The 22,889-nt window shown below is 36.4% G+C and overlaps 1 protein-coding gene across 2 annotated transcripts in view; it reads left to right on the top strand.

Annotated features, from left to right (window-relative positions):
• PRIM2 (DNA primase subunit 2) overlaps nt 1-22,889 on the top strand; it is a 100,620-nt gene that overhangs the window by 45,106 nt on the left and 32,625 nt on the right. For both annotated transcript variants that reach the window (XM_027645057.1, XM_027645056.1), the window contains exons 7-9: nt 10,030-10,097; nt 16,372-16,444; nt 17,538-17,723. In XM_027645057.1, the coding sequence (XP_027500858.1) occupies nt 10,030-10,097; nt 16,372-16,444; nt 17,538-17,723 (327 nt within the window). The remainder of the gene's footprint in view (nt 1-10,029; nt 10,098-16,371; nt 16,445-17,537; nt 17,724-22,889) is intronic.

Here is a 22,889-nt window from a genome sequence, read left to right on the forward strand (position 1 = left end):
TAAAAAAAACTTAATGAATATTGTAAAATGTGCATGACTGAGCAAAAGTATTCCAAATACCTTTTTACATATAAAAGATGGATATTTTCTAAGTTTTAGCAACAAAACAATTATTTTCAAGCAGTACCACATGTTGAGAGAATAAAACACTTGAAGTTCAAATGATGCCTTCTGAGTTTTGAAAGTAAGAGATTGGCATAATGCAGGCTGTTGTAATAAAATCTTTTCTATATTGTTTGGTATGAAATTCATGTAGATTACTTACATTTATTTGAAATTGTAGAGTAAATTTCTCAAGGGGGAAAAATAAATATATGAAGATTTGAGAAGCTCATTAAACAAAGAAAATGCTTTGCAGTAGTATCCTTTTTCCTTAGACATTAACATCTTTACCTTAGTGTTTAAGGACTCAGTAGGAATACAGCCTCAATTAGTGTCTACTTTGGTAAATAATTCTGGTCCCTAACAAATGTTTTTAAGATTTTGGTTAATTTTTCTCTGAAAGCAATCTGAGAGTAAAATGATCTTGTTTCCAAAATATCCCTTCATTTCATCCTCCTGAAAAAGGATTTAACAATCTTGTTAGAATTCATGTATAATTGCTAATCACAAGTAATTTTGAAAATTCCCCACGTTGCAGATGACAGTGTGGACCTTTGAGGCTACTTAGAGAATGGAAGCTTTTGTATGGAAAACAGGAAGGCTAGTAGTTCAGAAATATTTAGTACTCGAGGTCTGTATGATATACTGTGTATTTGGTTTTAAACAACTGTGATGCACAATATGCCTGAGGTGAGAATGCACTTCTGAAGATCATCTGGTCTAACTCCTTAGATCATCTAGAGCTGTTTGACCAGGACTGTCCAGGCAGGTTTTGAATATTTCCAAGGATGGAGACTCTACAACCTCCCTGGGCAACCGGTGCCAGTGCTCCAGCACCCTTACAGGGAAAAAGTGTTTCTTTTCAGATGGGACCTCCTGTGTTTCACTTTATTACCCACATTTCCTCTCATCCTGTCACTGGTCACCTGTGAAAGAGCTAGACTCTGTCCTCTTTGCACCCTCCCTTCAGGTATTTATATGCATTGATAGACTCCTCCGGAACCTTTTCTTCTCCAGGCTGAACAGTCCCAACTCTCCCATATGAGAGATGCTCCAGTCCCTTCATCATCTTTATAACCCTATGCTGGTCTCTCTCTGGTATGTCCACCTGTCTTGTACTGGGTAACCCAGAACTGGATGGATTAATTGATTCCCAGTAGTAAAATCCTGTTAAAAAATCTAAATATCTCTTCTGAAGTTCTATAATAAAACTGATTTATAGCAACTGATTTTTATACAGTAGCAGATGTATTTATTTTCTGTAGTGTATAGGGCTTTTGAAGTAAGGTTTGTAAAGATAAAATACATAACAGATTTTTAACTAAAGGTTTTTGGTCTATATTGATGAAACCTTGTAGTAGTAATGATGACTATGGAAAATGAGATTTTATCCAAGTGGGTTGGATGGGTATATAGAGAGTTGCTTCTTCTGTTTTTGACTATATTGTCTTCAGCATAGGAGAAGTTTTGCTAGTGTGGTTGTTCTTAAAGCAGTTTTGGAACACAGTGTTAGTGCTGGACTGATGAAGTTTGTGATGAGAAACACCTACCATGGTTTCTGACATTGAGTTTGAGGGTACATAATGAAGCAATAAGAATGCTTCATGCTTTCTAGACAATTGTTTCTTGTGTGGTATTGGCCACTAACTTCTACCGAATTATGCAGAGATGCTAGCTTTCTTAATTTCCTTGTCACAAACAAATGGAAAGGGGCAGGTGTGTGTGTGTGTGTAGCTTCAAAATTATAACATCAAAATGTTGGAGAGATCACTGCTGACTGAGTGACCTCCTCCCCCTCCAATAACACTGTGTGGAAGCAAGTTAATTAAAGCATCAATGTGTAGCTGAACTTAGGAACATATTCCAGGCTACCATGGAGTACTGGAATCACTATTTAGTCTGTGAACCTGGGAACAGGGAGAAGCTTCTGTTCATAAATAATGCGAGAAAAAGAAGCAAATATTTGCATGCAACCAAAGAACAGTAAGCAGTATTGAAGTGATGAAGAACTATTTGCGTGTATCAGAAGTTGGTAGTGAAATAAAGTAAATTATTTTCCAGGCTCACTGTGAAGGCAAGTGTTCCAGTACACTATTTACTTAGTTTGAAAATTACTAGGTGTCTGGAAGTAGGTACAAAAAAGACTGAGGACTAAATTAAAAGTTGAGAAAACTATCTGTAAAGGCTGAGTCAGTGGTGAAACAGTTGATAATGTCACTGAAGAACCTTCACAATTATGGGAAGCAGTATTATTTAACAAAAGGTTTGGATTTTGCTGACAAGGTTGCTTCCTAAGTGTCTACTTCAATTTACATATAATTAAGGCCTGAAACACACTGTACACTATTGTAAGAAAGATGGAATTAATAACCTATCTTGGGGGAAAAATATCTAATGAGCATCTTAATAACTGTCAACTTTAGCTTTATGTTAGAATGCAAAATGTACAAAAGATGAGTTCATTTACATACTTTCACCCTAATACGCAAGCAAAATGATTATATCCACAAGTAATAATGATGCAAAAACCAGGAACAGTTTGCTTACCAATTAAACAAGGTTTAATTACTGAAAAATTTTGCTTTTAAGACTAAATATTACTCTTCAACCCAGATGTTATTTATACCTCAATGTGAATATGAAAGCTAGACATTTCCAAATGGAAAAAAGAAATCAATTACTGTCAGAGGAAAATGCCTCAGGAAAACATTAATTATTATTCTGCATGCATTTGACAAATACTGAGCTGAAATTAGTGGAGTTGGGTTTCTTCAAAATTCTTGAAGTATTAGGTAAATATCTAGGACATGCTAGCAAGGACATTTTTCACAACTATTAATTTGTTTCTTCTACCATGGAAAATTTGTCCTTGGGCAGCTTGAATTAACTGACAAAATGAAAAAAGACATTATATATGCAATATTTATAATTTAAAATATATATTTCACAATATAATTTATATTTATTTGTACTTGTTTATAGCTTTTAAATTGTTAGATATAGCATTTAAACAACATTGATAATAAGTATTATGTCCTCCCATTTAGAGTCTAAAAAGAAAATGACAGTGCTAACAATAGAACTTGAATTCCTATTTTTTTTTAAAATTTAAAGTATGTTAGTTGTTGCCTTTGGCTAGCTTTCCTCAAACATAAAAGGCCATTTTGCGTTCTGTGTGATTTTCTTTTGGCTGGTTTGTGTTACTGGGAAGGGGGGTGTGAGAGAAGAGTGGTGGGGAGTTTTGTTTAGTTAACAAAACAAGCAAACCCACAAAAACAAATTCAGCCTTATATTGACACATCAACCACTAGAGATTCATGAGGAAAACGTTTTACTGTCCTTTAAAAATGTCAGAGTTGTTACATTTGTACTAGAAACCCAGTAATCCCCATCTATCTTATTTATTTCCTTTCTTCTATGCATTTGGTGCTAGATGGGAATAATCGAAATGCTTTACGTATTAAATCATATTGACCCATTACAAAGAAAAGTTTGATAATGTCAAAAACATTTTTTGCATAGTTTGGTTAGGTTTGAAAAATGTTATCTGCTCTTACATAGTTTGTGTGTTAAAAATTGACATGGAATAGATGTAGTATTAATTGTTTGGTGTAGTTTTTATTGACCATATTTCAGTGTAAGTGCTGCTGAAATAACTTTTAATAGCTGAAAAAGCCTTGGCAAAAATTATTTATTAATTTTGTACAGTGCTTGAGATTTGTAAGATGCTGTGAAAGGTTAAACCCCAACTTTTTTTCAAAGGAAAATTGATCACTGCTAAAATGTCAACTGTCTAGGTACAGCAGCATACTGGCATGCAAACAGTGCTCTCTTATTTCAGGTTCCCCAGCTGCGTAGCATTTGCATTATGACATTTTGTTACAACATTAGCAGGGCAGCTGATGTTTCGAAATCAATCAGTTTGTGTTGGTATGAGGCAGCCTGCAACTTAGTTGGATGTTAAAGGTGTTTCTCTGATATGTAATTAACTTGAAGTCTTAGGTTATGGTGGTATCTGCATCTCTCTACTTCTTAGTGGTGGCTGCAAAATCGTACGACTATGTAACATTATCATTCTGAAATATCTTTAAAAAAAAAAAGGTAAACCAAAGTAATATTAAAGCTTTCTCAGAAGTATAAAACCTTTCTAGACATTATATCTGAAATTTAATTTAAGGCAAGTATTTTGGTGCCTGGTGCACTGAATTGCCTTACTGGAGAATTCATGTCCTTTAAAACTGCGTTTAAGAGAATAACAAGCTAAAATTCAGATTTGGTTGAAAATGAAGTTGTTTTAAAGTTTTGGAGTTCCTGTTCATCAACGATGCTTCTAATCAGAGAGAAATGCACTAAGAAGCTTTTTGTACTATTATTTCCTCCATTTAGGCTGTATTCTGGAATGAAATGTACATGAAAACTAGTTTTTGTCACTACAGGCAGTTAGATTGCAGTGGGAAAGAGATTTTACCTGAGCGATTTGTTTGAAATAAGATGTCAGTGTGTAGTAGAGTTTCCCTTTTTATATAAAAGTATGACCTTGATTATGTGTATTGAGAAGCACTTGCAGCTGGACTTGGTGTAAGTGGAACTGAGAGCTAAAGGCCTGTTATTTACTGTAATCGTGTATGTGCACGGTTCATATTCAAGGCCAGGTTGGATGGGGCTCTGAGCAACCTGGTCTAGTAGATGTCCCTGCCCATGACAGGGACATGAACTAGATGATCTTTAAGGTCCCTGCCAATCCAGACCATTCTATGATTCTGTGTTGATCCTAAATATTATAAATATGTAGAGTACTCTGATGTGTAGTGTGTCTATAATAATATAGTGAATATTATGACATAGTCCTTCAGTGAGTAGAACTAAGATGTTTCTACAGCATTATTTTTAATCTATTCTCTATCTTAAAATGAGAATGAGAGGAGGAAAGCTTCCTGAAGGCTTTTGTAGTATCTCTTGGAGATTGTTTTCCTTTTGATCAAACAGAGACTCCAGAAGGATAGATAAACTGGGGACAAGAAGAAAAATCCTGAATTAAAGTAAAAACTTGAACAGAAAACATCTTACTGTCTTCCCTTGTTTTTCAGCTATTCCTGGTGAAGGGGAAAAGCTGGGATCTGTAATTCTGACTCTCAGATATGCCATGGCTGTGGTGCTGTCAATAAAAAAGGTGTACGTCAGGCTTAGGTTACGTAAAAGCTGATACTCTGCTAGATTGATTACATCTGGAAAACATCTTCAAATGCTTGCCAAACAAATCTTTGAATAAAGTCTGTTTAGTATTAATGAGTTAGTTGGAAAAAATGTACTGCCTTGTAGTGTTAAATAGCTATCTCTAAATGGAGTCTCTTTTTAAAAAAATTCTGTAGAAAGACTTGAATAGGTATAGAAGAGTAAAATCTGATTTTATTTCAGTCCACAAAAGATAATTTCTAATTGTATACAGTTTCTTTGAACATACTATTATCATGTCATATTTTACTCATATATTTGTTTTCATTTATCTTTTACCTTATTTCCCTCTTGCACTTCACTGCTGTGCAGGCTCATACTCATCTGGGTGATGCACTTCATGAAATCAAATAGGCTGTAGTCAGAGGTGTGAGAAGGAAGACTCCGTTTCTAACAGATGTGCAGCATAATGTTTTTTAATCATTATCTAAGAATTGAGTGGTTTGAGGAGCAATGCAGTTAATAGCACCTGTTTTCTGCCAGAGTTTGTTTGTTAGATAAATAGACTTTAGATTCCTGAAAATAGGCTTATTATTTAGTCTTTAATGGAGATGAATAGTTCATATCAGGACCTTTAGCAGCAGGTTTGAAGAAGGGAAAGTTTTCCCTTCCTCTGTCTTACTGGTCACCACGTCAGATCCTGCTTTAACTCAGCTCTAAGCTAAGCTAAGTTTGTTTCTGACTTTTTTTTTTTCTCAAATGTTACCATTGTATTAGAAATTTCAGCAAGATACAGTGTTAGCATCTAGTTAAAATTAGGTTAATTTTAGTGTGACCTTACAGAAATGCAGTGGCCTAATGTCACATTGAGAAGGCTTCTGTGAAGTCTACATCCTTAGAACCATGTCTTTGTTTATTTATTTTATTCATTTTCTACACAGTTATTAACATTGATTAAGCTATTGTCACGTCTATGTTAGCATCAAAGTTTCCACTTTATTTATTTCGTTTCACAGATTTCTCAGGGAAAATCCTGTAGAGATGTAAGTTATTGGTACATTTAAGCCTGCTGTATAATTGTGGGGGTTTGAGTTTTGTTGTGCGTTTGTTTGGTGTGTTTTTTTGTTGTCGTTTTGGGGTTTTTGGTGATATTTTTGTTGGTTTTGTGTTTTGTTGTTGTTAAAGGTTTTTAAACATCCTTTTTGCACAAACCAGTAGCAGTTTTTTGACTTCTCTAAGATAGACAACAAAGCTTTCAAAATACTGTGAAATCTGTACTTAAGCTGAAATTTATCAACCTCTTATTAGTGTAAAATGAGTATATATATGTAAGTGGTGGATTGACCCTGGCTGGCAGGAAATCCTCTCTCTACCCTTCCAACCTTTCCTGAGGCACGGAGAAGTAGTTCAGGAAGGGCAAAAATAAGAAAACTCATGGATTGAGGTGAAAACAGTTCATTAAGTGATAAAAGAAAGAAGGAAAAAACCCATAAGTGATGCTCATCACCAGCAGACTGATGCCCAGCCAGACCTTGAGCAATGGCTGCTTTGGAAAAATTACACCTTAGTCTTATTGCTGAACATGACGTTCTAAGGTCACAGGTGATGCTAGACTTTTGAAATTTAGACTTAGGATACTTCCTTTTTCTTATGTTGTTAAGTGTTCTTTCTTCTTTCTTAATTTTAAATGCTGTGTGATATTGTACTGAACTTGCCTTGATCTGCATCACTCACCCCAGCTTTCACCATCTCAGCTCAGCTCTGAGGTGTCCACACATTCTTGTCTGAGTCACTCTGCTTCCTACTCTGATGAGCCAGGCCCTGGGACTGGAAATATCTGAAGCTGGCAGTGTTTTATGTTCTCTCTAAATTAAACTGCTTCAACATGATTAGAATTTGGAGCTATGCTCTTTACTTGACAACATTTTTGATGTCTTTCGGGTCTCTAAAATATCAAATGTCGTGGTTTTCCATTATTTTTTTTTTTTTCTGGTAAAATGGTCTCTATGTTGAGTACCTTATAGAGATGAAAGCAAGGCTGTGCTTTCCAGAATTTATCTAAATTTCATTCCAGAGTTATTGGAAAAAATCTTCAGAATCTTAGTTTGAATTCTGTAATAGGGATCATCTTTTAGAGAAATGTTGTTGAAAACATACAATTCTTAGCTGCTTGAAAACATTAGCAATAATCTAACATCACCTTTGTTAAAGCTGATTTTCTTTACACTGTGGATCAGTTAGGAAAAGTATAATTGTGAGGAATGACTTTATATATGAAAATGTTAGGTTTTATTTTTATAATCCAACTAAGTTAAAGCAAAATGTGCTCTTTGAGTTAAAATTGTTCAAATATTTTGATGAGGTTTCCTCAACTTTGTTTAAAGAAAGCTATCCTTAGTTTTGGGATAACTTTATCTTATTTTAGAACAGTGTCATGAGGATCCCATATCTTAATGAAAATAAACATTTGATCTAACCTTACAAAGTGTTTGTTTTAAGATTTGAAAGGTGTTAGATCTTATTTTCACATCAGAAAACTCCAGGATGAGTTCTTGGTTCTGCCTCAATTCCTACAAGACTCCAAAATTAGTTTTAAACCAATGTTTTTGTTAATTGATGGTATTTATGTAGCAATGTAGTTTTACTGTATATATAACTAATGTCAATGTTTTTTCAGATTTTGAATGTTACTTTTCTTTGCTACTTACATTACTGTCCAATTTGACTTCCATAAACATCTTTTCATAAATGTATTGTTTATAGCAAGGAAAATTTTTTTCTGATTAAATGTGATATTTCTGTAGAGAAAAATACTGTATGCTTGTCTCATGTGAAAGGATACGTATGTATGTGAGTGTGCATGCAAATATTGTTTTTTGTATCGTTTAAGTTATTAATGGAAAAGAAGCAGATGGTATTTCCCGTAATTCAGTCTTTGTTCTGATTTTAGACAAGTGGAATAACTTGAATGGTGTTTAGAAGGCTTCCAAGTTCTCTTCAAACATAATTTCTGTTTTTCAGATGGCGTTTAAAGCAAAATTAGAGGTTTGCTTTACCAGGGACATGAATATAGAATAATAAGTATATTGGAATATTGGCCTTTAAAATTCAGTGGTAAAAAGACAAGTTTTTTATCAAAAGAAGCTTCTGAATAAATACAGAGCTTACTGAATTTTTAGTATACCATATGCATCTCAATCTAACTCCATAAAATAAAGGAATGTGGATCATGCTTTAATTGCCAAGATAGCTACCTTTTAAAAAAGGAAGATGAATGGATTGCTGAGACTGCCTGGTTACCTTTTCTGCCGCAGCCAAATTGGATGAGTACGCTTGGGTTACCTGGGACTAAGAAGAGCTGTGTTGTGAGGCAGTGATTGCTGCAGTGCAGAGCTACCTGAACAGCTGGAATGGCCCCTTCCCCACTGTCCCTGTGTTCAGAACTTTCAGCTTTCACTTGACAGACAACTCTTTTGAACCTCCTCTCATTTAGCTGTTGGATGGTATTGCAAGCTTGAGGCACCAGTTTAAGATTTGATCCCAGTCTGGCTTCTGTCTGGCAGCACAGGTTATGAAATGGATGTGATGAATGAGTGGGTGGTCTCTCAGGAAAATATTGAACTCCATCTTCACGTAGTGTAGGTATGAGACAATGGAGCTTGGTCTGGAGTTTCTTAGAGTTACAGCTAAACCTCTATACCCAGACACTGTGTGGCTTTTTCTGGGGCATATTTATTTGTGGATTATAAATATAAATTGCAGCCTACTAGGTAGTCCTACTTCAGTGCTTGCCTTATTTGTGTGTTGGAGGAAGCATGGTGAAGCTAAACTGTTCATGCTAAAAATGGTGACTTTTTTTAATGGTGGGTTTTGTATTTTTGGTTTACAATAATATTTTTAATTAGTGTATATAACAGTGCATGCTATTTTTGAGTTACCTGTAAGATACTCAAGAACTTGATGGTGATTTATACAATGTGAAATATATTGAAATTTTAAATTTGTACAGAGGTAGTTTTCAAAATACAGCCTAACTTGGTAGCCATAGAATCATTAAATACATGTTGTATTAAATATTTCATGTTGGGTGTAAGTCAGAATTATCTGAAGGGCTGATCTTTGTAACTTTTATAGGTGAAGGTAGAAACCTATATACAGATACTAAGCAAATTTAATACATACATTTTTCCAATTATTTTAGTTAATACATCAACTAACTAGTATTCTGCAATAGTGTGACATGCATTTTTTGATCTGCATATTATTAGGTTTATTTTTGCAGAGAAAATTGAATGCTTTAACTAGTCATGTGAATGAGTTATAAGAAATAAAGTATGTATTTATTTTAAAACAGTCAAATTACAAAATAGAAGTCATGCCCATTTAAAAAGAACAGTGTACACGGAGGCACGTCTATATAAAAGTCATATAGTGCTAAATAGTATGTAAATTCCTTTTATACAAATGTAAATTGTATATAATATGGCTTCATGGAATATATTTACATTATGTGATTCGTTGAAGGCTGTCTAGGCAAAATATGACTTCTAGTTCAAATATATTTGGAAAAAAATATTTCTGCTAACTTCAGACTCTGGAAGGCTATGCTTAGTTATTTTTAATAGGAGATATTGTCTTACCCTATGTTGTGTAAAGTTGTAACAATGCAAGAGTGGCTTCTTACGTAATTCCCGGGTTTTACTATCAGGTTTTTTAAGGTAATATTTTATTAATTGAACTTCTGTTTTCTTCCAGCTGACAGCACGATCGCTACCTTCCATACAGTCTGATGAGAGACTACAACCTCTGCTTAATCATCTCAGGTAGCAAAAACTGAAAGCATGAGTATATTCCTTCATACAGATTAAAATAATTGTATTAGTAGAATGCTTTAGGTAGAGGGATTTTTTCAGACACCTCATCTGTGTGATTGGCTTTGGAAAAAACCCAAAATTAACCCTTCAACTTAAGAAAAGCTTTATAAATTACAGGATCAGAGATCACAGAACGTTCTAAATTGGAAGGGACCCACAAGGATCATTGAGTCCAGCTCTTATGTGACTGACATGAAATATAATTTATAGAACTAGTGTTGCTTCTAAGTAACAAAAAATTATTTGTAGCTTTTATAACATTTTTTATAGTGTGTGCAAAGTTGTTAAGGTTCTTTATGAACAAAACAGATTCCAAGTTACACTGCTTAGAGCATGGGCCTTCCTTGTTGCATGTATTCTGTGCTGATTTTGGAAGATTTCACTGTCATTGATGAATGGAGTCCTAATTTGTTCTTTTAATGGACCTAAGGAGGTTGCTGAAAGTGAGCCATTAGAGTATATTCCAACTAAACTAAATAGTCTGCCTCACTCTTAGTGCCTCACTCTTACTTTATTTGTAGGAAAGGAAAGAAGAGTAAGAAAAAAAACTTTTCTGATGTTCTTCAGGTTAAGCATCTGGTCTCTTTATGTGATTGCTTTTTACCACTATATATGGGAGAGTTTTCTTACTATGGTAGTATGCAGGGAGGACAAGATCCATACAATTAAAGGAAGATGGCTTAGAATCATAGAATAATTTAACTTGGAGTGAACCTCTGGAGATGATTTAGTGGTTAGATCAGGTTGCTCCGGTATTTATTTCTGTTGAATTTTTAATATCTCTAAGGATAGAAATTTACTTAAATATTGGATGTCAGTAATGAAATCTCTGTTTTTGAACATGTACAGCTTTGCATTAAGATCACTGAAATTATGTTGGATGAATTAGAAATGGAATTGTTGAAGCTCCATCATGGCAGCACTGCACAGGAATTAGGATGCAGGTCTAGTTAGCATGCTCCTTATTTCCTGTGGTGCTCTACTGCTTTAGGTATCTGTACCCAAAACCTGACATTTTATTTTGATTTAAAAAAAAAAGTTTTATAATTTTTAATTTATAGGAAGAGGTTTATGTTTTGTTGGTTTTAGTGGAAATCAGAATAAGAAAAGTAGCTTTTTTGTATCTCTGCTTATTTACATATGATTGAACTTTGTTCAAGAGCAATGAATGAAAACAAGTATTGCAGTGTAACTGTTACATAGCTGGTTAGGGATACTTCTGAATGCCAATAACCTTCAATGCTATTGTTACCATACATCTCACTGGGATTTTAAAAAATACACCTCAATGGCATGCCTTTCTCCATTTGAAGATAAGGGGCAATTAAGTTAGCTTTTTATAAACTGTGCTCTCTCGGAGTAATTACTGAGAAATTGGAAATTTCTTTTGATATATGCTGTGTGTCTATGTAAGTGGAACCAGCTTTCAGTATCACAGCAATCAGTCCTGTCTATGCTTTTTTTTTTTTAAATATAGGAAAAGGTTGCCAAAAAAAGTTACTTTAACAGAGATACTGTATCCCACATTTATGCTACTTGTACATTCTTATGTTATCTTGGTACGTATGTTACACAACTGGTAAGTTACTTCCATTTTGATTTTGTGAAAATGGAGGGACTGATTCCAGTATTTTTTGTCACCAACTGAAAAAAATTATACAAATGCTTCCAAGTTGCCTTTTTGCAAGTTCGTTTAAAATGGAGAAAATACATCAAACCTTACAACTTGAAAAGCAGGCTCTGGCAGTAAACAGGCAGGTGACCAAATAGGTTGTCTTTGTTGTTTGTTTCTGTGAATCTGTGATTCATTGTGCTTCATCTTACTCATAAGAAAAGAGAATATTAGTTAGTTGTAGACTTTTCTCTGCCTTCATTGTGTGAATTCTTACAGCAGTATTTTATTTTTGGCATATGTCAATAGAACTCTATCAGGGGAGCCAAAGCTTAGATAGAAATGTATGAAAAGAGCGTACAGTTGAAGGTTACAGAGTATTGTTTAGTTGTTAAAGCCCAGTACTTTTTTTGGTACCCATTCATATCTGCTTGTGACTTACAAATTAGCTAGTCCTCAGAAAAGGTGATTATGTCACCTTAGAAAAGGTTACTGTGGATTATGTCCTCATAGATATTGTAAACCATTCCTTTTTTTTTTTTTTTTTTAATGGATGTAACATATGTTTTGTAATTGGATAGTTCTAGACTAAATATGTATTTTATCTGTGATTAGATACTCTTTTTGTCCAATTCTGTTTCATTGATGGTTTCTAATACTACTCATACTAGATCAAAAAAAGAAAAAAAAAGAGAACATTTTTAGTTAAAATGTTAAAACATTTGCTGCAAGGTTGCGTTTAGGGATTTCCCATGCTCACAGTAGGCTACAAAGAGATTTAAATTGCTAAAACTTTAGCAATTTAATAGAGATGGAAACTTTGTCTAAATGCATGAGAAGAACAGTTCTGCAACTCCTGGTTTATATGAGGTGTGTGATGACATTATAGGGATGTAACATTGTACTGTTTAAAATCTTCAACAGGAATAATTTTGAATAGACTAAAACTGTTGTTTGTGATCCCATCAAACTACTATAGGACTGGACCTATGTATGAATTACAGGAAGAAGCTGAGTTGACTTTATTTAGTCTGCTTAAAGAGAGGCTTAGGGATGATCAAATAGCAGCTTATAACTGTTTGAAGGACAAACATGATGGTGTTGGAATTCTCAATGGTCAGAGGATATAACAAATGACAGTGGTCACAATCAACAGCTTGGGAGGTTTAGATCAAACACTCGGAAAAATGTCTATACTAGAATGATCGTGCAGCAGATTATACAATGATATAGAATCTTGGTTCATGAAGATTTTTAGGATTCAGCTGGAAAAAACCACGGCTCACCTGACTAGTGTTGGCTAAGTAATCCTATTTAAAGTGGGATATGGGACTAAATGGTCTTCTAAAGTCCTTTACAACCACCACTATATGATTCTCTTAATTCTGTCTTTAAGTGATATTTCATAAGGTTGATACAGAAACCAAGGGTTTTGCATTTTAGTAGATAATGCAATACTCATGCAGACATATTCACCCCCCTTCTCACCTGTGCTCATCTCACAAGCAACTAAAGAAGAATGCACACCTTGATGTACAGTTGCTATTTATTATCCTCAACAAAGTGCCCTTCATACCCTCACTAAATCTTGTAATACACTAACACATCCGTGAATAATACAATATTTATCAAAACCATCCTACAGCTGTTTATTTGAAAGACATAGATCCCATTCTTGGAAGCATTGATGTAGTGGAAGTTTCTTCTTGGTCACCAGCTGTGCAAATGTATGTATTGATCTTTAGTTGCTAGGTGTTTTAGAAAACTTCTGGTAACTAAGATATTGGATTTTAGAAAAGCAGATTTTGAGTGATTGAGTCAGGCTGAATGGAGAGACAGGAATTTATACATAGAGATAAAACAAAACTTTTTAAAGTGAAAAGTGAAGACATTGCTGCTTGCATTCCAGTAAACCATGAAAATAAATATTTCTAGGTGAGTAAGAAGGTCAGGAAGTAAGCTCAAGAGCTATGTCAAATAAAAGAAAGAATGAGTCCAAAATAAGAGCTAAAACTGAAAGCAAAAAAATATAAGTGAGAATGATCACAAACCTGGTTAGTTTGTGTTGTGTTTTCAGATCAGCAGTAGGAAGCTGTTTGCCTACATTTAATGATGTGAAAAAAATGAGGACCATTGTTCATAGAACAAAGAATAGTCTTAGATTTTTATTTTTATTTTTGCAAGATTCTTGAGATTTTTCTACTAGAAATGTAGAGAAAATAATGGCAATCTGTGGAGAAAGCAGTGTGATTTTTTTTATGATGAAACCAAGGGACTTGGAGAATCTCTACTGTAGAAAATCAGAAGACCTGGCACCTGAAAATGCACACCTGAAAGCTTTAGTCCCTTGAGCTCCTTGGGACAGGAATCCAAGAGCTTAGCTGCCAAAGGCCATATGGCTAGTACTGGCCTTTGTGCCTAACCCTAGTCTACCACGTATTCTGGATAGATAAAGCTCATACTCTTTTTCAGAGCACCACCTTTGAAGGCAATTTGTAGGGTTCAGCTCTTTGGTGAGTAGTGTGAAGTATCAAGAAAATTTGACCTTGCAAAGGTCATATGCTACTTTTTAATGTAAAAAATTAATAACTTTTCCTGTTTGTGTACTGTGATGAAACTATTTGACCTTTTCAGAGTCTGAAAAGTAGAATTTTTTATTCTCCCCCTCAACCCCTATTAGCGCTGAGTTTTCTCTCCTTGCAATAGAGTTTTCTACCAGATATAGTGGTCAGTAAGATTCAGAGAGCATGTCCTCTTTTAACACTAACTTCTGAAGTCTTATTTTGTTCACTTGTAGGAAAACTTGTGTCTTGTCTTTGGACCTTCTCTTCCCAGGCCAACCCTTTCTATGGAAGCTAGGAAAAAGTAATTTTCTTTAGCTTAGCAATTTTTTTCAGTATTAATATGATTCTAATAAATACTTAGGATATAAACAGGTGATCTAAAATTATTGTGGTGGAGCAGCTTAAGAAGTTACCAGCCCTCATCCTGGGAAGTGATCATTTACTGGTTTTCCTAATTGGTTGTTTATAAAAAAAAAAAAAAAGTTGCCTAAGAAATAACTGTTGTCTGTTGTTCTGTGCTTCGATTGTAATATTTTGGGCACTGTGATTTCTGTTTTGTTTATAGTTTGCCTAAGTAAATTGATGCAGATCTGTTTCTACAAGGGAATTTAGATAATTCTGTAGTAAAATTCATAGTAATAGACATACACAGCTCAAATACTTTAAATTATTTATCTTATTGTGTATTATCTTGTTGTGTAATGAAAAAAATCTATTAAGTACAGCAGGCTTTTCTAGTGCTCCAGTGTGTGTGAGAAGTAAGGCTAAAGAATAAATGAATACACTGTAATTAAACAAACTATTTGTACTCTAGTAAAATCAACTGTTCATTATATGCTTTTCATACTTTAAGGTATTGAAATGCCACAAAATAATTTGCAACACCTAGTATTGTCATTTAACAAAATGTCTTTTTTTCTGGAGTTAAACTCTGCACGCTGTCGAAAGATTTAAGAAAGGTTTAAGAAGTTAGGTAAAAAATCCCTCTTGCACAAGGATATTTGTTCTTACCCAGGTTTTGCAACCTGCTTTTTGGATGAGTATGCTGTATCCAAAGCCCCTGTTTGCTTTATTGCCTGCTGTGCTGTCAACTCTTGACTTTGGTTGGGTTCTGCTGTAAGCATTTCTCTGGTCCTGTTCTGCAGCCCTGCGTATATCCTCATTCACAAAGTCTATATATTTAAAAGTAAAAGCTGGGCATTAGATGTTGAATTTGATTTGAGGTTACTTTGGTGACAATGTCTGATGTGTGACTGTCTCTGCTGTAGTGTATGGTTACAGCTCGTTGCATGGTGTTAGGAAGAGCACTCCCAGCAGCTTGAGGGAGGTGATCCTTCCCCTCCGCTCAGCACTGGTGAGACTGTATGTGCAGGGCTGTGTCCAGTCCTGGTCTCCCCAGTACATATGAGAAGAGGCTGAGAGAACTGTGACTGTTCAGCCTGGAGGAGATACGTTTCGGGACAGTGTGGGTGTGAATCTTAGCAGTGCATATAAATAGGTGTCTGTATCAGAGGAGGAATAAAGAATAGAGCGAGTCTCTTCTCAGTTGTATCCGGTGATAGGCGAGGAGGTAATGGGTGCAAACTGATGCACAGGAAATTCCTCTTAAAACATAAGAAAATGATTTTTTTACTGCCAGGGTGGTCAAACATTGGAACAGGTTGCTCAGAAGTTTGAGTCTCTGTCCTTGGAGATGCTCAAAACCCAGCTTGATGAGGTGCTAAGCAACCGGCTGTAGCAAGCACATGTTTTGAGCAGGGGATTGGACTAGATCGTCTTCAGTGGCCTCTCTCAGCCTCAACAGTAGCATGATACTGTGATGACTCCTCACCACTCTTTCCAGACAAAGGGGGTAGGGAGCATTTCTTTACTATATTGGCTCTAAAGTTGGTTTTATAAGTGTCAATTACTTGGCTTCTGGTTTCGCTGATATAAAATAATTGCAGCCTATAATTGATAAAATAATTTCTTTCTACATTCGTATACTTAAAAAAATATTGTTTTGAGCAGCTTTAAATGGTACTCTACTGTTTGCTTTGTTTTTCAGCCATTCTTATGTTGGCCCAGATTACAGCGTCCAAAAGAACACTGGAAAAATTTCTCTAGAGCAGATTGATTCTGTAAGTCCTCTGGAGTTTCTGGAGTTATGTAGTATGTTGAAACATAACTTTTTAAATTCAAATACTATATGTACAAACAACATAAAAAATGTTTCTCTTTTTTTAATTTGTATTTTATTTTTAACTGTTGAATGAAATTGTGATAAAGTTCAAAATAAAGCAGAATTAACTAAAAATGCCTCTAATCGGGGCTATAATGGATTGCCTATTTTTCTGCTTAATTTTATGTACTTTCACAAATACCTAACATAATTATAAGCAGAGTTTAACAAAATTTTCTTATTGAATAATCTTGCAACCCATGATGTTTAGTTTATGATTATTCCATTCCAGTATTAGTATTTTCACTGCTCTTTTTTTGGCTTACAGAAGGGGTTTTGAAAACAAGGAAGTAAATAAAATGGATTGTAAAACAGACATGAATGTTATAGAGTCAATTAAAAACACATTGTAACTATTTTGTCTGAATTTTAAGAAATGTGTGTGTTTTCAGTGTCCATCTTAACCATTATAGAGTTCCTCTGGTAGTGAATTCGATGGCATGACTCACATGTTAAAAAATAAAAATGCAAAGCCTAAGTAAAATTGAATGTTACATGTTTTCTGTTCTCTGAGATCTTGCTTTATGCCAAATAGTATTTTTCAGGGAGTAAAACCTGCAGATTAGTTGCAAGGAATTTTACTCTTGCTTGTTGTTTTTCAAAGATGTTTTTTAGAAAAAAGTCCCCTTCCCTAACCCCCAGAAACTCTTATCATAGGTCACTTTGCCATTCCAGCAGCTGAAATAAGGAAGAGACAAGAAATATTGTAATGGAATTGTGGATATATGTTTCCTGACAGCAATTAAACCTGTGTTACTTTGTAGCTGAAGATAGTCTGCATTCCTCTGTCCTTTGGCTTTTGAGATGGTTGTTGGATTTGATGGCTTACGGACGCACTTGTGTTATGGTCAGTCCCAAAGCTCTCTGTACATGCATAACTTTTCTTCCAGCCATTGGCGTTTTCAAGTGGAGCTAGTTAATAATCGGAAGAAGCATGTATCCTACAAATTAAATGATCAGTATGCCTTAAACAGGAATTTTTCTCTTGCCAGCTTTCTGTGAAGTCGTTCCCTCTCTGCATGCGGCAGTTGCACAAAGCGCTGCGCGACACCCATCACCTCCGTCACGGGGGGCGGATGCAGTATGGGCTGTTCCTGAAGGGCATCGGCTTGACTCTGGAACAGGCACTGGAGTTCTGGAAGAAAGAATTTATCAGAGGAAAAGTGGATGCAGATAAGGTAACTCAGCAAATGAAAAATATCTAAATATGTGAATTTGAGGGTGTAGTTGATGTGTACGTTGCGTTACAGATTTGAATAGGTGCTTGTTAAAGTAAGTAATTGGGCAAAAGGCACAGTAATGTATTTTAAAGGTGGGGGTTTTTCCCTCTCTTTGCTTATGATTGTAGTAATTTTGTTGGGCATTTGCCTGAACTGTGGATAAAAAAGGCAAGCTACAAAGAGGCTTTTTATTGATGAGTACTAGAAATATCTTACTTTACCATTAGATTACTAGTAAGCCAATGTCCTTTGTGAAATACAGGTACTATGTGACTAAATTAATTCACCAAGCAGGTAAGTGACCACAAACATCTGAAAGACAAGGTTAGCTTTTTTTGTTGGTTGATTAAAAAATATATTAATTGGACATCTGTGTGTGAGGTAGGCTTGCCTTAGCAAATTTACAGTCTAAATAAAAAAAAAGAAACTGGAGATGAATGGAGACAGAACAATATGTTCAAGGAAATGGTGAAAAAATGCTGTTCGGTGCAATGGGAGGCATTATTGACATATTCATTGGCCTAACCCTTGCTAATATTTTTGATAGTATCATGCGTGAGGAAGGTGTAACATATGTATATGCTATCTCTTTGAGAGCATGAAAAATACATGCTAATTTTTGAAGGATTGTGACCTGCTCTTTGACTTGAACAGCTTAGGTAGAATGAGGTGGGCTGTCTCTGTTTTTCCAGCTCCTTATATGTGTTATGATTTAAGAGGAGATACTTAATTTGTTAAAAAAGAAATCCAAAATGCATTTCTGTAGAAAAGTTTCAAGAACAACTCTGAAGAGAGGTAATAAAATTTTTAGTGGAATGCCAATTGCTTCCTAGTTGTATTGAGTTTGCATGGCCAGGTTTTGGTAGGGGGTGAGGCTACAGGGATATGGCTTCTGTGAGAAGTTGCTAAAAACTTTCTTCATGTCCGGCAGAGCCAATGCCAGCTGGCTCCAAGATCACTGGCCCAGGCCAAGCCCATCAGTGATAGACATAGCAACTCTGGGACATTCTGAACATATTCAAGGAGGAAGAAAAATTTTGTGCAATAGCAGCTTCATCCAGAGAGAGAAGAGCTGAGACTATGTAAGAGGAACAGCTCTGCAGACCCCACAGTCAGTGGAGAAGGAGGGGAGGAGAAGGTGCTGCAGGCACCAGAACAGAGATTCTCCTGTAGCCTGTGATGCAGAGCATGGTGAAGCAGCTGTCCCCCTGCAGCCCATGGAGGTCTGCGGTGGAGCAGAGATCCACCTGTAGCCCATGGAGGACCCCAGGCCAGAGTAGGTAGATGCCCAAAGGAGGCTGTGATTCCACAGGAAGCTTATGCTGAAGCAGGCTCCTGACAAGGACATGTAACGCCAGGGAGAGAGGAGCCCACTCTGGAGCAGGTTTGCTGGCAGGACTTGTGACCCCACAGGGGACCCACGCTGGAGCAGTCTGTTCCTGAAGGACTGCACCCCATGGAAGGTACCCATGTTGGAACAGTTTGTGAAGAACTGTAGCCTGTGGGAAGGACTCATGTTGGTGAAGTTCATGGAGGACTGTCTCCCATGGGAAGGACCACACACTAGAACAGGGGAAGAGTGTGAGGAGTCCTTCACCTGAAGAGGAAGGAGTGGCAGAGACAACGTGTGATGAACTGACCGGAACTCCCATTTCCTGTCCCCTGCATCATTGAGTGGGAAAATCAGGAGTGAAGCCAAACCCAGGAAGAAGGGAGGGATGGGGGGGAAGGTTTTTATTTCTCATTACTCTACTCTTATTTGATAGGTAATATATTAACTTTTCCCCAAGTCTAGTCTTTTGCCTGTGACAGTAACTGGTGAGTGATGTCTCCCCATCCTTATCCCAACCCATGAGCCCTTTGTTATATTTTCTCTCCCCTGCCCAGCTGAGGAGGGGAGTGATAGAGCAGCTTTGGTGGGCACTTGAGATCCACCAGGGTCAAGTCATGACAGTAATTGAATTCAGGAAATCCAGACTTTTCAATTGCCATTTCCTGTGCTTAAAGGAAACTGAAAGAATAAAAACAAGCTATTAGAAACAATAGCTGTATAAAGATACACATTTGTTATTTCTATTTTCAAAAAATATTGGGAGAACATACCTGATTCCACCTACTTGAGCTTTGACCGAGTATGTACATGCACGTGTATGAAGACATGCATGCACCTTGGATCCTATTTTCAATCACAGGTTTATGACTTTCTACTGTAGTGTCTTTGTTAATAGGCCCTAGAAATAAATGAAGTTTTATAATCCTATGTTTAACTTCAATAGTTAGCATATTGTGAATCAAGCAAGGGGTTGTAGTTACTACATTTGTCATAAGCAGGCTTCTATTTCCATGTAATTTTGGTTCTTCTCAAGTTCTAGATAACGAGCTTCAAACTGGGGTAAAAAAGAAAACTAATTTTTCACACCTCCAGCTGAAATTAGTGGCCTGTAATTTTTCACAGTAAAATGTCATACAATATTTAATGTCCTGAAAAAATGAAGATTAATACAATTGTTATTGGTATTTTCTTCTTTTGACATTTTTGTTTTCTGGCATTCATGCCATTGTTTCTTTCCTGTAGAGTGGAGATAATTATACTGTTTTATCTTACTGGAGTATTGTGAATATACACATGCGATACTTTCTAAATATTAAGGTTAATTATGTAGTTACCAACTGGTATTTTGCAAAGAGGGAGTGTTCAATTTGCTTCAAATGGTTATGATTTCAAAATTGTTTGTTCGCATTTGTTTTTAATGGATGCCACATCTATGCCAGTTCTCAATCCAAAGAATTCTTGGCAGACAACTTCAGTCTTTAGCGGGATAGAAGTTACCTTGAACACATCAACAGCAAACTGGCGTGCATGTCTCCAGGCTAAGTGTAGGCACATTGACAATTTGCACCAAAAAGATCTCCTGTGTTCTGAATCACTGATGTGAACATGCCTCAGGGCTCATTGATAAGAACACCGCAGAAAAATTTTTAAGGAATTATATTTTACCTTTAGAGAGGAATTTGTGAAGTGTATTGTAAGTGAAGTGTGAAACCATGTAGTTAGTGGGGGAAAAAAAATAATCAAGTACTGCCTATAAAGAAAGCATTGAAACTGGTACAGATGCTCTGTTGGTGGGGTGATGAGGAATGATCATGTACTGGCTTGTTCACAAAAAGACAAGTGCAGAGTGCAAAATGAACCTTTTTTTTGTTTAACCACTGCAATTAAAATTACTCTGCAAATTGCTAGGTTAAGAGTGCCTAAATGGTGAATTATTCTTGTTCAGATGAAAGGATCAACTGCCAAATAACGGTAGATGCGTTACTTCTGACTGAATGGTTGTGCCAATTGGCTTCATAACCTCAGTATTGTTTTAAGACTGGTTTATTTTTTCTATAAATTATAATCTTACTCTAAACAGATATTAATTCTCATAGATTCTTTCACATTCTGTCTTTCATGGTTAAAAAATCCCCATCCAATCCGAAAACATAATGGGGGTAGGGGAACATGTAACTCTCCAGTGTGCTTTAAAAATGCTTGAAATACAAAAGTAATAAGATGACAAGACAAATGAAATAATTGCAGTACAGATGTACAAATTATTTGATAGTTGAAAATAAAGTCCTTAGTAGTAAAGATCATTATAGTGGAGATCATTACTTGGTTGTTACTGTTTTCAGATATTTTTGTTTGATTAGTCTGTGAATGTGAATGTGAAAAGGAAGAGTTGAAAGATAATGCAGTACTTCAAACGAAGGAAAGAAGGGATGGAGAATCAGTTTCTTTAAGGGATTATTCAGTTACTTCTTTAGCTAATAGCTTGGAATCGTGGTTTTGATGCAGATGGGAGACTTTAAGGAGCCCATCACTTTTTGCTCTCTTTTGCTGTATATATACTTGTGATAAATATTCTCTTTCTTAGCAGTAATTGGTGTATGGTGGTACAAAATGCTCTCTTCTAGTACTCTGATTATTTACTGCTGTGTACAGAAGAACAGTTGCTAGTTGTGCACTTCTGTGTTGAAAAATAATTCCTTTGATATTGCAATTTGATATAGCATTGGCTTTTATTATTGTTGCATATACTACTGAGATGTATCTTATAATTGTACATGAGTTTGGGAGTTTATTTATTTAATAAATCTCCAGAACTTAAGTGTTGCTAAAAATTATCCTGATGATAGAAAAGCTTTCTTGTCCTTGTGTCTTCTTATTGAAAAAAAGGCATGACTCTTTAGAGTGTTGTAGTGGTTTGAACCTTGTTTTCCCCCAGAGGCTGAAAAGTGGTAACCCCCAGGGGTGGAAACCCCTGGAAGTTTTGAAGTTCTGCCCAATGAGCGCTCCTGCAGAAATGTAAACATATCACAAGCACCGGAAGAGAAGAGTTGTAGTTTGGTGGGTAGAAGAAAGTAGCCATGTTGTGGTAGAGCCACGAGTAAAGGGGCCCGGAGCCCCTCGGGGCCTCTGGGGCCCCCCAGCCCCAGTTGGGGGCTACAGAGACAGAGCAGAAGCGGCGGGAGTGTCCAGAGACTCTGGATAAGAGCCAGGACAGATAAGAACTGAACCGGAGGAAGAAGAGAAGGTAGCAGCAGAACTACGGAGTTCTGGGGGTAGGAACTGATACCAGACCCCCCCCCCCCCAAACTCCTTTGAGACCTCCTGGAAGGAGGAAGATGATGGACTCTTGCTTGAAAGAGCCTTGAAGTGCAGCATGTACTGCGGAGAGGAGCTGAGAAACTCAGTCGTCCTGAGAGCTGAGCCAGGACGGTGTGGGAGGTTGGCCTTGGGGGCCCTCCCTTGCTGCAAGCTACAAAGAAGCTCGCAGCCTGAGACAGGGCACAGAGGCCCTGCAAGGAGCTTCAATCTCCTGGAGATACCAGACTGTCACGAAGACCCCCTGCGTCTTCGTGATATGACGTGGTGGAATGGCCTTGTCTGGGGTAACGAAGCCCACGGAAGACCCCTTTGCCTGCGTTAAGGGGCCGAGGGGGATACCCCCCTCGTGAGTGCTGGCAGAGATCCAGCTATCAGCTGCTGCATGCATGAGATGAGGAGAACCTGCTGCCTTAGAAGAAGCTGCCGCCTGAGAGACTGGAAGGGATCTGTCCTTCTTTCCCTCCTGGACTTTT

Source organism: Corapipo altera, unplaced genomic scaffold (assembly GCF_003945725.1).
Source record: "Corapipo altera isolate COAL_440 unplaced genomic scaffold, ASM394572v1 2, whole genome shotgun sequence".
NCBI lineage: Eukaryota > Metazoa > Chordata > Aves > Passeriformes > Pipridae > Corapipo > Corapipo altera.